General features: G+C 53.8%; 5 protein-coding genes across 5 annotated transcripts; 2 read left to right on the top strand and 3 right to left on the bottom strand.

Moving 5' to 3' along the window:
• Positions 1–482: 482 nt before the first annotated feature.
• C8A04DRAFT_30426 (uncharacterized protein) lies at positions 483–835 on the bottom strand (the record flags this gene model as incomplete). Its single annotated transcript, XM_062781369.1, has 2 exons — positions 483–685; positions 754–835. The coding sequence occupies 2 exons, from the start codon at positions 833–835 to the stop codon at positions 483–485; spliced, it is 285 nt and encodes a 94-aa protein (XP_062635394.1).
• A 715-nt stretch (positions 836–1,550) lies between these two features.
• Positions 1,551–2,646, top strand: C8A04DRAFT_30427 (uncharacterized protein; the record flags this gene model as incomplete). The annotated part of the gene is made up of 4 exons (XM_062781370.1): positions 1,551–1,809; positions 1,887–2,134; positions 2,193–2,277; positions 2,345–2,646. The coding sequence occupies 4 exons, from the start codon at positions 1,551–1,553 to the stop codon at positions 2,644–2,646; spliced, it is 894 nt and encodes a 297-aa protein (XP_062635395.1).
• A 689-nt stretch (positions 2,647–3,335) lies between these two features.
• C8A04DRAFT_38674 (Fructosamine kinase-domain-containing protein) lies at positions 3,336–5,341 on the bottom strand (the record flags this gene model as incomplete). Its single annotated transcript, XM_062784310.1, has 6 exons — positions 3,336–3,417; positions 3,486–3,542; positions 3,602–3,728; positions 3,789–4,362; positions 4,432–4,550; positions 5,269–5,341. 6 exons carry the CDS (start codon positions 5,339–5,341, stop codon positions 3,336–3,338), a joined length of 1,032 nt encoding a protein of 343 aa, XP_062635396.1.
• Positions 5,342–5,901: 560 nt separating this feature from the next.
• On the top strand, positions 5,902–14,249 carry C8A04DRAFT_13633 (uncharacterized protein; the record flags this gene model as incomplete). Its single annotated transcript, XM_062777789.1, has 8 exons — positions 5,902–6,029; positions 6,089–6,227; positions 6,294–6,335; positions 6,396–6,608; positions 6,698–6,727; positions 8,623–11,858; positions 11,942–12,542; positions 12,621–14,249. The coding sequence occupies 8 exons, from the start codon at positions 5,902–5,904 to the stop codon at positions 14,247–14,249; spliced, it is 6,018 nt and encodes a 2,005-aa protein (XP_062635397.1).
• Positions 14,250–14,624: 375 nt separating this feature from the next.
• Positions 14,625–16,150, bottom strand: C8A04DRAFT_38676 (glycoside hydrolase superfamily; the record flags this gene model as incomplete). The annotated part of the gene is made up of 4 exons (XM_062784311.1): positions 14,625–14,659; positions 14,713–15,573; positions 15,633–15,716; positions 15,793–16,150. 4 exons carry the CDS (start codon positions 16,148–16,150, stop codon positions 14,625–14,627), a joined length of 1,338 nt encoding a protein of 445 aa, XP_062635398.1.
• Between the last annotated feature and the right edge of the window lie 286 nt (positions 16,151–16,436).

Here is a 16,436-nt window from a genome sequence, read left to right on the forward strand (position 1 = left end):
TCGACGATGTCTTCGTGGCTTGTCTCGTCGACAGGAAATATCTCGCTTGAGGTCCAAAGTGTGGTAGTTTCTGCTGCGCATGCACGCGTGCATTCAACCCTGTTCCGCCCTGCTCGGCATTGTGGCACAACCGCAAATCAAGCTTCTAATTTAAGCTTTCCCTTCCCGTGCTTGCCAAGATCGTGCTTGAAGCTTGGCTCCCTACCTCACCTTGACTACTCGAAACCGATGAAGAAACCCCCCTCGGCCTTCCAATACGTCAACTTGGGCGTAAATACACCCTGGAGACTCCAATTCTGGCGTGAGATGACATGGAGCGGGAGGAGGCGCATATTTTTCGCTGTCTGGGCAATGAATCCCAACGGTCTTGAAGAGTCGCAAGGTCAAGTTCGATCACACAGTACCTCAACCAACTTCGTTAAGCTCCTGCCGACTTCACAAAGCCGCCTATCTTTGTCCCTTAATCCATGAAGATGGATCATCTACTCCTTCCACAGCCAAATCTCATCAGAATCCTTCTGCAACTTCGCCTTCAGCTCCCCCTTCTTCCACAACCAGACTTCATCCGAATCCTTCGTCAACTGATCCTTCTTCCAGAGCCAAACCGCGTCCCCATCCTTAGCCAGCCGGTCCTTCTTCCACAGCCAGATTTCATCGGCGTCCTTTTGGAGTTCGCCTTTCTTGGCTGTGTTGTTCCCATATTGTGAGCAAGGGTGATGGAGGTTGAGAGGCGTAATTAGGTGGTTATCTTACCAATCTCACCGGCAGGCGCAGGAGCGGCGCTAGCAAAGGTGAGGAGCAAAGGGGCGACGAGGGCGAGCTGTTTGAACTGCATTTTGGATAGGGTTGAACTTGGGTAGTGTGGGATGGGCTGTGATGGTAGTGGGAATGGCGGACTTCCTAGATAATAACCGCGGGGGGGTGGGCCAAGTGCATTCTTTTTCCCCCAGAGACCTTTCATCATTATATGATCCGATGCGCGGCGGCGACAGTACCCCTCGTTCTACCTTACCTTCCTGTTACGGGAACCCGGATTCCAGTAATCCGGTCGAGTAAGAGTAATTACACGCAGCTCACACAAGTTCCACGACGCATCATAGTGGATATTCAGCGTGAAACGCCACGCACACCTCGATATCCAATCTGAAGTGGTCGTCGGCGCGGGGTAGTTAAGGTAGCGTGATGCTGTCGTTCTTTTAGGAAGGAAGTCGTGATCCTTCGGGTATTTCGGCGTGTTAAAGCTCGCGTGCCTTGCGGGGTTAGACCGGGATCGCCGTGTCGGTTGCTGACTACACCATGGTGTTCTGAATCCTTCACTACCTCCTTCCATATCATTCGCTCGTTCACGCCCGGGAATCGTCGGCGAGTTTTGAGACGGATTGTGAGAGGCCGTGCCGTATCAGTGGTTGACATCATTGATAATCTGGTGACATTTATGGAAGGGGGAGAGCTGGGAAGCTAATTGTGTTCTTAATTAGGTACTCCTTTTCGATTTTGCTCTCCCCAATTCTTTCCCTTACCTGCAATAGAACGTCAATGATATCATCACCATGGGTTTCTTGGACAAGAAAAACGAGCCGGTCTATTCACCGGTCCCCGATGACCGCTCATCCAACTCCTCCGACAGTTTACTCTACAATGGCGATGAGCCTAGGTTGGGTTCCGCAAGGTCGCAAAGATTGGTCAAGAAGAAACTGTTGATCGGTGTCGGCGGTTTCCTGGCCATTCTGGCGTATTCTTCTCTTCTTATCGCTGTCACATCGATGTGGTGGAGGAAGGAAAGACTGCACGGAGCCAACGTCATTGACTGTATGTCCCTCCCCTGAGATCCCCGTTATATGTATTTGAACCGGAACTAGACGACTGACTCGAGTCACAATATTTAGCCCCAATCCGAAAATACATCCAATATGAGCCCAAGACCTTCCACATGACCGAAACGTCCAAAGACTACGACCTTGTCGGACAGCCGAGTGACGAGCTCGACCAACGATGGTCCAATCTCATGCAATATTTCTACGCCCAAGTTCCGGGCTCATACATGAAGAAACTCGGGCGGGAAAAGACGGGAATCAAGCTGGAAAACGGAAACTACCTTGCCAACTTTGCCTGGGTCCACCAGTTGCATTGCATTGTAAGCCTTCTCTTGTCCGGACTTTGGTTACTTGTTTCCCTGCTGACCAGACCTCCAGAAACGGCTTCACCAGGCACACTTCCCCGACCGGTATTATCCCAACATGACCGACTTTGAGCGGGAACTGCAAACAGAGCACAGCTGTAAGTCCCTTCAGCCCCGCGACCTCACCATCGTTATTATGCAAATATTGACTCAAACACCCTGCAGTGCATTGCCTCCAAATGCTCGTCGAAGCCATCATGTGCAAGGCCGACGAGACGCCCTTGACTATGATCTGGTTCGACAACAGCATCCTGCCCGGGGGCAACCGGACCGTCGCACACGAATGCGTGAACTTTGACCGCCTGATCGAGGGCATGGAGGAGATCAAGGTCGATCCGTTCGAGCCGGGTGTGCTGGTCCATCCCAAGTTTGGCCCTGTGTTGCCGGATGGTCGCAACACGACGCTGGATAATAGGATTGGGTATATTTTTGATCCAGTGCCGTTGGATCGGGATCAGTATCCTTGAACTCACTGTAAATATTGAGAGTTTACATTGAATCGATTGGAGAATATTACAATCAGATATAAATACGCTAGTCTAAGAATAATAGGAGCTGACAATGTGAACGCCATGTAGTGTGAGTAAAAGTCTAAGAGATGCATCCTATCCAACAGAAGTATCTTGATGAATTACCTAAGGTAGGAGGGTAGGTCCCGCTAGGTACCTAGGTAACCATGGTGGTGACAAATTGGGGTTGGTGTTATGCAAAACAACCATCCGGTGCCACGATGCCCCCTAAAGCGTGAGAATATTGGTCAGTTTATACAACTCGAGTTAGCCTCCGGATGTTCTCCTCATAAACTTCCGTCGCCAGGCAATGGCAGCCTACCTTGGATAGAAAGTCCCTATCGGAATCGGTGCGCCTGACTTGTGCAAAAGCACGCAGTCGCCGCGCCGTAGCCGGGCCAGAAATGAGGAGGTTGATCATAATCGTCACCTACATCATGACTTAGCTTTTGATGGAGAGAACACTAAAGCGTTCGCGCCCACTTGCTGGCACAAAGATCCCCTCGCTGGGAACAGGATGGTTATTTAACCACCTTCCTAGCTTTCAATGTTGCCCAAAATAGGGGGATGAACGTGATGGATGACTTTAGGTAAGGTACTCGAAAAGGTCCACCCTCATGTACACCGTTTTAAAGACGGAACCGCGATTAATTTGGCTTATCTTGGCCTACTTCATCGACATAGCCATCAGGGTACTTCTCTGTCAGTCGCCGGATTTCATCGATGACCCTAGACCCGGATGTGTTAATATCGCAAGTCAAAGGAGGGAGGGTACTGTACCAGACATATTATCTTACATCTGGAGGTAATTCTTGTCTTGTGTAAAGAGCGTCGCTGCATTTAAGTTGAACCTCCTGGACATTGACTGGTCAGTTTATGAGAATAGCCTTGGTTGCTTGAAGAGAATGCGTACAATGCATAGAGGGCATTCCGATCGTCAAAGTCGGCTTCAGGCTCGGCCTTGGGGATGATGGACTGGTATGCCTCGAAGTATCTACGAGTGAATTTATTCCGCACGGGCCGCCAGTTCCCAAGCTCGTCTGGATTCAGATTCGTTAACCGAGTCAAGTCCGGGAGAATGGGGGAGCAGAATGGCTCACATTCGTTATGGGCCCAGAAACTGGATGGGTCGAAAATAATGCCCTCCTCGGTCTCATCGTCGATGATAGCCGCATTCCCACACCAGAGATTACCGTGTACCAGGGTCGGTTCGATTGACCTCCCGTTGCTCTCGAGGGGGCGCAGAAGTCTGGGGATGACTTTGTCAAAAAGCCCAGGGAGCAACTCATCAAGTTCTGCGTCTGGGCCAGCCCGCGCCTCGCGAATATTTAGGACGTGGCGCAGGCCATTGGCAAAGAAGAGCTCCCAGCTGTCAGACCAGGTGTTGTCCTGGGGAATATTACCGTTGTACGTCGTGCAGTGGAACCCGAATTTGCCTTCGGGCGATGTGTGGCTCGAGTGCAGCATGGCCAGCTTCTCACAGAAACTTTCGGGCTCAGGAACTCCTTCGAAGAACTCATAGTACTTGCGCAGATAGAAATGGGTGTCGGGTGCCGTCTCCAGGGTGCCCCAGGCGATGGGTTTGGGACAGAAGTCAGGCGTTATGGCGTAGATCGCGGCCGTTGCTTCGTACTCTCCTTTGAGCGACTCGAGACCCTGAGAACCAAAAGCTACCTGCGTCATCGTTAGCACTGTGACTTCTTTAAGCCACCCGGGGGCCATGATTTCACGAGCTCGTCTGACCTTCATAAAGTAGCTTTCCTCCTCACCATTTTGGTGGCGGACAGCGATCCGGAGGGCATGGGCCCAAGCGGACTTGTTGCCGCTGTCAACGCTGATGACCTCTTCGACACTGGGCAATGCTAGGGTACAGTAATTAAATGTTACTCAGGTTTTCACACTTCACAAATCTCAATCGAAGTTCGCGGAAAAACGGGAGCTTACCCGCAAGGACGTTTGGGTCAACTTGCCCGTTCAGGAATTCGGTGGCGTAGTTACTAGAATGGCCCCCCATCATGAGATTATTTTACTTGCGATGCCGGACGGTGGATGAGACAACACTGTCTTGTTCGTTTGATCTGGCAGGTTTGACGGTAGCAAATAGCAACGCACGGTGTCTTAAGCAAGATCAAGACGCGGCAAGTTGTCCTTTATGCCCGTCCTTGCGGGGCTTTGACGCACCTTGCCGCTGAGTTGCGTTATAAGTTCCAAAATGTGCAGTTTCCTGCATGGCAGGTAACCACTCGGAACTCATCGTTTAGCTCGGGGAGCCAAGGACCTGCCTCATTTGCCGCCCGCGTTCCCCTCCATACCTACCCTGGTGCGGGGAACCGCACGAAACCAAGAATCTGACAACTCACAACTCAGCCTGCTCCCCAATCGTTGCTGCGTGCTGCAAGCCAGGACTTTGCTCATCAACAACGGACTCGCAATTTTCAGCGACATTGGGACGCCATTCAGGACATATCGGGGTATCCGCACTCGCCTTCGTAACTCGAGGACATACCACGTTAAAATGGACCTTCCGACAAGCTTCACGCTCAACAACGGGGTGAAGGTGCCTGCCGTTGGCTTGGGAACGTTTCAGGGCGACAGCGGCAACTCTAAGGTCAAGGATGCAGTGAAGCTCGCTTTGAAGCTGGGTTACAGGCATATTGACGGAGCCAATGCGTACGGCAACGAGAAGGAGATTGGCCAGGCAATCAAAGAAAGCGATGTCCCGAGAGAAGAAATTTTTGTCACTTCCAAGTTGTAAGTTGGCGAACATTGAATAGGGGGTGAGAAGCATGAGTAACTAACTTTGGGTCGAAATTGAAGGGCTCAGACATGGCACGAACCCGAGGATGTAGAAGCGGCACTCGCCGTTTCGCTGAAAGACCTTCAGTTGGATTACGGTAATGTTTTCCTCGTGAGAGCCCACGTAGGCGGCCGAACGCGGTGAACTGACTTGTATGAGCTAGTCGATCTATATCTCATGCATTGTAGGTTGTCTCGTGAACTTCTCGTCTTTGCAACGCTGACCTAGAGAAGTTCCGCATGCCTACAAGGCAGGCGAGAACAATGCTACCATTCGCCATCCGAGCGGCAATGGAAAGGTGAGGCATCGAGGATCTCCACATTGGCCACTGCCTTGGAAGAGTTGCTTACCTGCTGTGACCATAGCCTGTGATCGATTACGACTTGTCGAGACGATACCCTGAAACATGGCAAGCCATGGAAAAGCTTGTCGACTCGGGCAAGGCGCGTGCCATCGGCCTCTCCAATTTCAACGTCCTGAAGACAAAGCGAATCCTCGAGGTCGCTCGGATCATTCCGGCTGTCAACCAGGTTGAACTTCACCCGTAGGTGAGTCCCACGTCCTGATTAGACCCAACAGGCTCGTTAACACATGACCTTCCAGCTTCTTCCCGCAGCGAGAGCTATTTGAGTATTCGGCCAAGCATGGCATCCTCCTCATGGCCCACCAGCCCCTCGGAGGGCGACCGGTCGGGGTTGTTCGCGCACACCCGGATGAACCATTCCCGACTGATGATCCCACGGTATGTCACCGGTAGAGCGCTCCACTCGGCAGCCGGAACATAGGATATACTGACTGTAACCCGCAGGTCGTTGAGGTTGCTCAAAAGTGCAATATATCTCCAGCTCAGGTGGGTGCATAAACCTTTGGGAACGAACTTAGTGCATCGGCTAACCGAATTTTGGATTAGGTGTGCCTTGCCTGGGCGATTCAGCGAGGGATACCGGTGGTCCCGAAGTCGGTGCAGGAAGTCCATATGACGCAGAATCTTCAGGTGAGGAAGCTGCCCGAGGATAGTTTTGATGCAATCGAGAGCATCTCAACGCGCCGGGGATTGATTCGATTCCTCAACCCCGGTCCGCATCTGGGTTTCGATATCTTCGACGAGGAGAACGACCAGCCAGTTGCTAACAGCGCCCCCTGGGACTAAATGGCACTCTCGGGTTCCAATTAGCGGTTAATCAGGTACCTAGCCTGTGTAGCCTCCCTAAGCCTGTGCAACGAGCGAGCCGGGGCCGCTGTGTTCTCCGGCTTACAAGGGGACGTAGCGGGGATGGGGATCAATAATTACCACAGAGACATCTTGTTCCTTGACATGAAAGCTACCTGATTACCAAGGGTTCACGTCGATGTAGTTCTCATTCGTATTCGTCCTGGGTCTCTACCCTCCCTTGTGCCTTACTCCTGCGTGCCCGGGTCCCGCGAGGACGCCCGCGTGGCCACCTGTGTGTGGTCGTGCCCCGAGTGTAGAGGCCTGGGGGAAATCGTCGCCGTTGTCAAGACTGCAGCCGGGAACCTATAAGTCGGAAGGGTGGAAACCGACGGTATTTAGTTGTGTGTAGGTCGGGTGAAAGCGTTGAACTGGTGCAGTGTGGGGCATGTCGCTGTTTGGGTGGTCGCTTCTAGGGTTGGGTACGGAGGCTTGGTAGGTGAACTGGCTCAAATCGCTTATCGCCCCACCACACTCGCGTTAAAATCATTTTTCGCACCAACCGAATTGAATTAGGCACACATTTTCTCAAACCGAATGTATCGATACTCGGCCTTCTGGCCGAAACAACATTACATGACCAACCCTAACCCTGAAACCCGTAAATAAAATTAAATAAGGATTTAAAATCCACTATAAAAGGGAGATTTTTAAGATTAATTTAACTTAACCCTAACCCTAACCCTACTATCCTAGCTGGTTTGATAGTTGGCTGAAAAAAAACTTGGCCCCGCTGTAAAAAGTGGGCTGGCTCAATGGTTGGCCGTTGGATTTGAAGGATTTGAATGGAGGTTTTAACGAGAGTTAAGGTCGTTAAAAAAAGGTATTAAATCTTCTTTTTAAAGAGGATTTTAAATGACGGTTTGGTTAAAAATAGGGTTGGGGTTGGTTGTGTGATACTTTTTAGGCCTCCCGATGTAATTTGCAGTGGTGGTTAAGAGTAGAGATACAATCGGCTTGGAACATATTTACGAAAGATGCATTGCACGTGAGTTGTGGTGGGGCGATAAGGGATTTGAGCCAGTTCATCCATCTACCAAACCTCCGTAGTTGGGTTCATGGGAGGTCTGGGTTTCGTTCATTCCTTTCCGTCCGGACGGGAGCTAAGTTCAGGTCTTTCGGCGGTCGCTCACTAACTCCACAGCATTTTCTATGAGCATCATTTCACTCGCAACTAAATCAAGGAGCTCGTGTTGTCGGTGATGCACGCGCTTAAACGCGCGAAGAGGCCGACTTTATTTGTTGTGGGGGGGTTTGCCTGCGAGTCGACATCCACGACATTAGTGTACCCGTTCGGGGCCGGGGGTGTCTGCATGTTTGCCTCCGTTGTTGCGGCCCGTGTGACGGCCCGCGACTGTGGGGTTTCGGACTGCTTCCTCGCCAATCAAGGGTTCACATAGTTGAACATCACGCCAACCCCTGTGTCAAACACATCGTAGGAAAGGGCTACAGAATATTGTATAGTAGTTCAAAATACGACATTTATTTATATTTTTGTCTTAGATACAACATGAGTTTCTATGAGGTCACGTTCATCCGCAACCTGATGATTTGTTTGGCGGATCCCACTTCGCTCAGCGACAAAGAGGCCCCCGATTGGCTCGCGGGCAGACCAGAAAGCCCCCAAAACCCACCTGCTGTCACATTGGTGCCGGCAAGGGATTTGTGGAAGGCTCGTCTGCCAGGCCCTGGGGCCCGAAGGGCTGCAGGCGGGGAGGGGGGTGTCGCGCATGCCATGTCGCATCTCCAGAGCGGCAGGACTGGACGAGGCTCCTCTTTCTCTCGTCACCTTCCAGTACCCCATTAGCAGTCGCTCCTACTGTCAAATAACGACCTATGGAACTAGGAGTATCATTACGGAGCAGATGGACCAGGTAAGTGTTTCGCCCTCGTTCCAAGCCGTGGAGATGCCTCTAGGCGGACCCAGGCGGTGGGGTTTCTCACACGCAGCTCCGTACAATTGGCGGTTCTTCAGGCGCTCTTTCGTCGCAAGCAGGGGGATGCTGACTACTTCACGCGTCGTCTCAGCTCGCAGAAAGACCATATTTCCGGATTCCTTCCTCGTACTGGAACCGGCAACGACAGACCGTCGAGATCCTTACAGAACGGCTTTCGGACCAACACTGTGCCCGAGCCCATCCCTGTTTCGCTTGACACTCTTGATATCTCGGGCGACGAGAAAGGACACCTTGGTCTAGTAACCCTTCACAATCCACAGCCGCCAATCGTACCGGTCACCGACATCGTTTTCATTCACGGCCTTGGAGGGGGCAGCCGGAAATCATGGTCCTATTCAACCGACCCCCGTCACTTCTGGCCGCGTTCCTGGCTGCCGGCCGACGATGATTTTCGCGATGTCCGGGTTCACACATTTGGTTACAAGGCCGACTGGGGCGAGCGACGTCACAGCGTGCTAGATATCCACGGCTTCGCTCAGTCGCTTCTCGGCGCGTTGCGGAACCATCCAGGCATTCGTCGAACAAATACCCGTATCGTCCTTGTCGGCCATAGCATGGGCGGTTGCGTCGCGAAGAAGACCTACATTCTCGCACGCCAGGATCCTACCGCTGCAGACTTCGCGGGGCGGGTGCATTCGATGTTCTTCCTCGCGACTCCGCATCATGGATCGAATCTCGCCACCATTCTAGAGAATATGTTGAGCGTGGCGTGGGGGAAGAAACCGTTTGTGACAGACCTGATGCCCAACTCGGCAGCGCTTACGGCTATCAACGATACGTTCCGCCATCTTGCGCCCGAGCTGCGCCTATGGTCGTTTTACGAGACCCTTCCTATGCGCGGCGCCGGGGCGATGAACCGGATTGTGGTTGACATGGTCTCCGCGACTCTGGGGTATCATAATGAGGAAATTGCTGCGATGGATGCCGACCATCGCCAGGTTTGCAAGTTTGACACCCCGGCAGATCCAAACTATAGGATGCTCCGGAATGCCCTCCTTACTGCTGTGGATCTAATCCGGAAAGCCAAAGTGGCAGGCATGGATCCTGTACGCCCAGATGACGCGGGGCTCAGCCATTTAGTAGCACCCACCAACCCGTCAATCTCACCGGCCGAGGCCACATCGCTTCTGCGCTCCTTTCTCGGCATCCAAGAGTCACCAGAAGGCGATCTTGCGACGCTCCAGGTGCTCAAGCAACCAGGATCATGCGAGTGGTTTACAGAAAGGCCGGCCTTCTCCTCCTGGAAAGAGGGGACCGCACCGGGAATTCTTTGGCTGGTTGGACGACCTGCAACTGGGAAGTCGGTTCTCGCCAGCCATATCATCGAACAGTTGCAAACCCCGCACGCTTACTGCAGCTACTTCATCTTCAAACATGCCAAGGCCGGCGACTCGATGTTGGGCGATTGTTTTCGCTCCTTGGCGTATCAGATGGCAATGCAGGATGGTATCATTAAGGACGCACTTCTGCAGCTCGTGCAGGACGGTTTAACCTGGGGCCAGACTGATGATGCCAGCGTTTGGCGACGTCTCTTCACTGGCTGCATATTCAAACTACCGAGCCTCGCGCGGCACTTCTGGGTTATGGACGGCGTGGATGAGTGTGCCAATTCTAATGCGCTGTTCACGAAAAGGTTACTGGCTACGCTCCCGGAAAATCTTCGACTCTTTGCGACCAGTCGTGACCTGGAGGAGATCGAACGCGGGGTCACATCGCTTGGGCCCAGGCGTGCCAGCATGCAAGTTCTGTCGGATACTGATACCGCTGAGGATATGCGACTGTTCCTTATCACGGGGCTTACTGAGCTGGGCCGACCGGAAACCCCTGAAAGCCGCGAACTCATGTGCAATAGCATTCTTGAGAGGTCTTCCGGCTCCTTCCTTTGGGCCCGGCTCGTGTTGCAAGAGTTCCAAGATGCGTGGACGGAGGAAGCCATGGAAACTGTATTAAGCGAAGTGCCCGCTGACCTCCATCAAATGTATCTCCGGATGGTGCAGTCGATCGAGCAAGACCGGCGTAAGCTGCTGCTCGCCAAGTCTATCTTGACCTGGGTTGTTCTGGCCTCCCGCCCCTTGACGACCGGCGAACTGAGGTGCGCCGTTAAACTCGACACTAAGCAAACTCTGCATAACCCGGCCAAGGCCATACCAGATTTATGCGGCCAGCTCGTCTTCATCGACAAACAAGATAAGGTTCTGATGATACACGAAACTGCCCGAGAATTCCTCCTGGACGACACCCTTGATTTGGTGCTCTCGATTCACAAACAGGATGACCACACACGACTGGCTTTGTTGTCTCTAGAGTATCTCATCAGCGGCGCTCTCAAGACTACGCAGGACAAGCCGCAGCAAAGCAACGTCCGCTCAAAAGGGTTCGCAAAGTCTGGGACTACTGCCTCAACGGCCGTCGATGTTTCTCTGCTAGACTACACGTCCAGGTTCTTCTCGGAGCACCTATACCGAGCTACCTCGTCTAATCACGATTTGATGGCTAGCCTATCGAATCTCCTTAGTACTAACAATGTTCTTGCATGGATTGAACATGTCGCTAAGGGCGGGGACCTCGCACCACTTCCGCAGACGGCCATGAACCTGCGTGAATACCTTGGACGGAGAATGAAGTACGTACCGCCAACTGACAGATCGGCCCAACTTGTGGATGGATGGGTAACAGACCTCATCCGCGTGGCTGCTAAGTTCCGTGCGGAACTCTTGGCCTGTCCATCATCCATCCACTCCCTGATCCCATCCTTATGCCCATCCGAATCGAGGATTGCGCGGACCTTTGGGCTAGGTGCTCGGCAGTCACCCGCATCATTTGGATTCGCGGTCAACGGCCTCCCACCGGGCTCCTGGGATGATTGCCTGATCCGGATGGACTTTCAGAAAGGCCAGACCACAACTGTCAGTCACGGCGAGGGTTTCTTCGCCATTGGGCTGTCTACCGGCCAAATATCGCTCTATGATCCCGACTCCTTACAAGTTATACGCCAATTTAAGCACCCTGAACGTGTCCGACTTCTAGCTTTCAGCCAGGAAGATTTCTTCTTAGCTTCTTGCGGTGCCAAAAACCTAGTAGTATGGGATCCGAAGGCCGGCACTGCGCTCCATTCGTTTCCTCTCCGGTCCACGGCATTGGCTATCACGTTTCTGGGGCTGGATGAGATCTTGGGTGCCTTCCAGTCAAGTGAACTGACAAAGTGGTATGTGAGATGGGGATCCTTGATGACCATTAAACGAGAAACGTTAAATATCTGGGACTAACCAACGTCTGTACATCTTACAGGGACCTAGCAACTGGCGAACACCAATCGATTTCGTGGAAGGATGGGGTATCCCAGGGCTACCCGCCCGCACAGAGCATCGTGCCCAAACATCCCCCAAGTCATGCCGCGTTCCTTGCCATGAGTCCCGACGAGGTTCTTCTAGCGGTCGGATACCGCGCCCACCCTGTGCTGATTTGGAACGCTCTGGAGCTCCAGCTGCTAGGCACATGTGAGCCTGATATCACAAACAACGGACTCAACGGGATTGTCTTTGGCCCGAATCCAGAGGTTCCGGCGCTTGTGGTATCATACCAGGAAGGCAGTCTCTGCGTTTTTGATTACATGAACATGGAGATGCAGACCCGGCGCCCAGATGTTTACGCCACTAGCGTCTCGTGCTCCTCGGACGGCCGAACTATCATTACCGGCAGCGGCCAGGGTGGGATCGAGATTTTCGAACTCGAGGAGTCGGATCACGGGCCTAGCGTCACGCTGAAGCTCATATACCGTTCCAACCACCCCCTAGATGATTCGATCCGGGGCGTCGCATTTAGCCATGACGCGCTGCGCTTCATTGATGTGCGCGGCCGGCAAGGAAGGGTCTGGGCGCCGGCCGCGTTGGTGAGAAAAAGCACAAGCGAGCTCGATAGTTCGATAGGATCGTCTGGGGCGGACGCCGCGTTGCTTCTGGTGCCGAAGGCTTCTAACGGGATGTTGGAAACACGTGGCAGCCCCAAGATTACGAGCGCCCTGGTATCGTCCGCGGATGGCAAATTCGTGATTGCTGGGAAGTCCAATGGGGATGTGGTAGTATTTTCTACGGCGGATGCCAAACAGGTGAGGGTCCTTTGCCAACATGCGCGGGGGACATCCATTATCGCGCTGGCGCTCGTGGAGTCTCGAAACCTTGTCGTCTCTGCCGATGATGCTGGGCGGGTTCTTGTTTCCGAGCTGCAAGTCTCTCTATCCAAGCTCGGAACGTTCCCGGGCCCGATAGCTTCCATTATCCTGGACCAACGCTTCGGAGGTGCTGTTGTCTCTGTGCTCGCCAATGCGGCCGGGGACAGAGTTTTCGTGCACGGCCGGTCCGAAGACCAAGTTTGGGCGATTTCGTCTGGGGAAGCTGTCCTGTTTGGAGACCCCCCTGACACAGCAAATTCCTCCGACCCTGCGCAGTTCAGTTCAAAACTAAATGCACAGGACAAGGCTACTGCGGCGGGCACCTGCCTGCGGTCCGTCTTCCAGCACCCCACCAACCCAGGGTGGTTCGTCATCGTCACGCGAGATCTCGCCCGGATATATTCCTGGGCCGATATCGCGGAACTCACGCCGCCGGGCGGCATCCAACTCATCCGAGAATCCACCTCAACCGGTGCTTCTGTAACATCCCCGGTATCCTCAGCGTCCCCAGCGTCCCCACAATCCCCTCCGAGCATCTCCTGGGAAACCGCAACATCCACTTACCACACCGGCCCCAACTTCGTGATCGAGCTCTTCCGGCCCACGCCAACTTCATCTGCGCGCTTGTACCTCTGGCCGGCCGCCGAGCTGGACCCTAACTCCGTTACCAGCAGCACCACCGGCCAAGCCCGGCCAGCGAGCGAACGCAACCTCGACGCCATCGGCTCCGCCGTATCATCCATCCTGCGCGTTGTCGGGCCCTCAACCATCTACTTCCTGGACGTCAGACTCTGGATCTGCAGCGTCGAGCTGCAATCCGTCGTCAGCCCTCCCGGTGCAGCCCGGACCACCGGGGGAGTTGGCTTTGGCGCGGTAAGCCCAACACTGTCCGCCGTCTCGCCCCCTTCCTCCGCTTCCCTCGTGTCGCCATCGCCGTCGTCGTTGTCGTTGTCGTCGTTGGCACCTTCTTCCTCTTTCCGGAATCTCTCGGGGCGCACTGCGCGCCCGACTCCCACAGCTTTAACGTCGGCCCGCCCTCATCATCATGCCCGCCGGCATTTCTTTGCGCTCAGCGAGTGGCGCACCTGGGGTGGCGGGGGTGATTTGCGATGTGTGATGGCGGCTGAACCGGTGATGACGACAACCACGCCGGGGCGGGTAATGGGTGTGACAGCGGCAGGGGCCGGAGGATCAGGAGGGGGTAAGGATGTGGTGGTGTTTGCTGCTGGGTCTGGGGTGGTAGTTGTTCAGGGAGGGCTGGAGTTTGTGGAGAATGTTGTTGCGGCCGGGGCGGGGGCGGAGACTGGGGATTTAGCGGATGGGGTGGTTGAACAGAGGGCTGATGCTAGCATGGGTTGTTCTCTTGTTGGGTTGACTCCTTGGAGGGTGGTGTCGGGGAGTATGCACCGTCGGGGTTCAGGGTGGTGAGGATATACCATGAAGATGATGAAGCGGCGAATTTCATTTTTTGGGTTCACGTATTTACGGTTTTGGGTAGGTAAAACACTCCAGGTTAGACTTTATGAGGCGGGGTTCCTTAGACCTTGGATGGTAACGTGGTCTATGGATGAGCGTGCAATATTCGTTGCATGACCTGGGGGTTACATTCATTCAGGTAATTACCGGCAATCGGTGGGACTAGGGGCGTTCAATTGCAATTTGAGACAAAGCATCATTATCCGCCTTTCCTTTGGGTTCTAGAACCCCTGATGGGAACGTACATGTCCACCGTATCTTTACCCAGCCGTCCTTGTGTTTAGTCTCCGCCAGCTGACCCCGCTATTTGCCAGGTCATATGGCTACCTACCTGGGAGACCACGTTGGGTTCGGGTGACTCCCTGAAATATGTTAGTCAACTGTCTTAGAAAACTAGAATGCGGCTGAAACCTACCATCAGGCAACGTGATACGCAACGCGACCGTGTCATGCGACTTGACATCCACGCTGTAGCTGTCCGTAAACTCCCCAAGATCCTCCCCGGTCCACATGTCATGCACCAGGTACGTGGCACCTGCCTCAAGCTCCTTCAACGCCGGGATCTCAGCGAAGTTGGCGACCTTGTTCTCCGTCCCGCCCTGCGTGTTCAGCATAAACACGTGGATGCCCGCAACCGACGACCCGGACCAGAACTCCGCCGGATAGGTCGGGTCGTACGTGAAATCCTCCCGATAACCCCACTTGTACGGCGACGCGGGGAACCCATACACCGGGTCTTGGTTGAACCCGATCAGCTCCTTGTTACTGATGATCTCCAGGATAGAATCCTGGATATTATGCAGCGGCGTGCCGAGAATCAACGGGCTCTTAAAAGCCGCCCAAAGTGCAAAATGACTCCGGTTCTCCTCCAGCGTCAAGTTCCCCCGGCCAACCTCCAGCATATCCCAGTCACCATGGCCCCAGAAATCGGTAGCATTCCAGAAAAACGCAGCTTGGTTCACGATATTGGTAATCCCCCAGCTGTTGTCGAATTCGAAACGCCCCGTCCAGGCGTCGATGATATCGCCGGAAGACCGCCAGCTGTGGCCGGTGTTGTTGCCCCAGAGATCGACGTGGGCTTGGCCCCAGTTGCAGATGGAGTAGAGGATGGTGCGGTTTTGCTCGAGGAGGGCGTCCCGCATGGCGGAGAAGCGGGCTGCGGATTTGGAGGTGCTCCAGTCGTAGTCGGCGGGGGCGTTGGTTTGGATGTTTTCGGGGTCGAAGCTGTATTGGTCGTTGTACTCCGAGGGGACGTAGCAGTTGTCGTATTTGAGGTCTGGTTCTTGATTAGTCGTTTTCGATGCCCTCCCCGTCAAGGGCCGCAAGGTGACTTACAGTCGACTCCCCATTCGGCGAAAGTGCTGGCGTCAATGCTCTCATGCCCTAGAGATGCTGGGTAGTTCAGGCAGGTGCCGGTTCCTATAAGATAGATTAGTGTTTGGGCCGTCACAATAGCAACAAAGGGGCCAAAAGCCAAATGAGAACAACAACATACCCGCATCACTGTAAATCCCCACCTTCAACCCCAACTCATGAATCTGATCCGCCAACCCACTAATCCCGGTCGGAAACTTGGAAGAATCCGGGATGATCTGCTGCGTGTTCGGATCGCGCCCCTTGTTCTTGTCCGACCAGCAATCGTCGACGTTGACGTACACATAGCCGAGGTCTGCAAGACCGGTGGAGATGAGTTTCTCGGCTGTCGTCAGGAAGATCTCCTCGTTGATGTTGCAGCCGTATTCGTTCCAGGAATTCCAGCCCATCGCTGGGAGACGGCCAACTTCGTCCGGGCTCTCCAGGGCGCTGGCCCGCGCTGCCAGGGAGGCGGCCAAGATACTCGAGCGTGTTCTCATGGTGTTTAGCTCTGAGACGGAGGGTGAGAAAATAGGATGTCCAAGGGAAGGTCGGGTAACTCCAGTGAAACTGAAGCAGGAGATAATAATGCCTTGTTCAATTATATGTGGGCCGTGGACCTCATATGTCTTACCGTCCCCTTTCAATCAATCGCCTTGCCCGTTACCAAACTTCAGTCCTCGATGCAATTCATGGATGTCAGTAAGTTTTAGCGGGAGAAAGGCTTCCCCGAGCGCCCAAGCGCACCTATTAAATGCTTGGTCGTAACGGACAACATGCGATGGA

Source organism: Dichotomopilus funicola (genome assembly GCF_033296635.1).
Source record: "Dichotomopilus funicola strain CBS 141.50 unplaced genomic scaffold C8A04scaffold_50, whole genome shotgun sequence".
Classification (NCBI taxonomy): Eukaryota; Fungi; Ascomycota; class Sordariomycetes; order Sordariales; family Chaetomiaceae; genus Dichotomopilus; species Dichotomopilus funicola.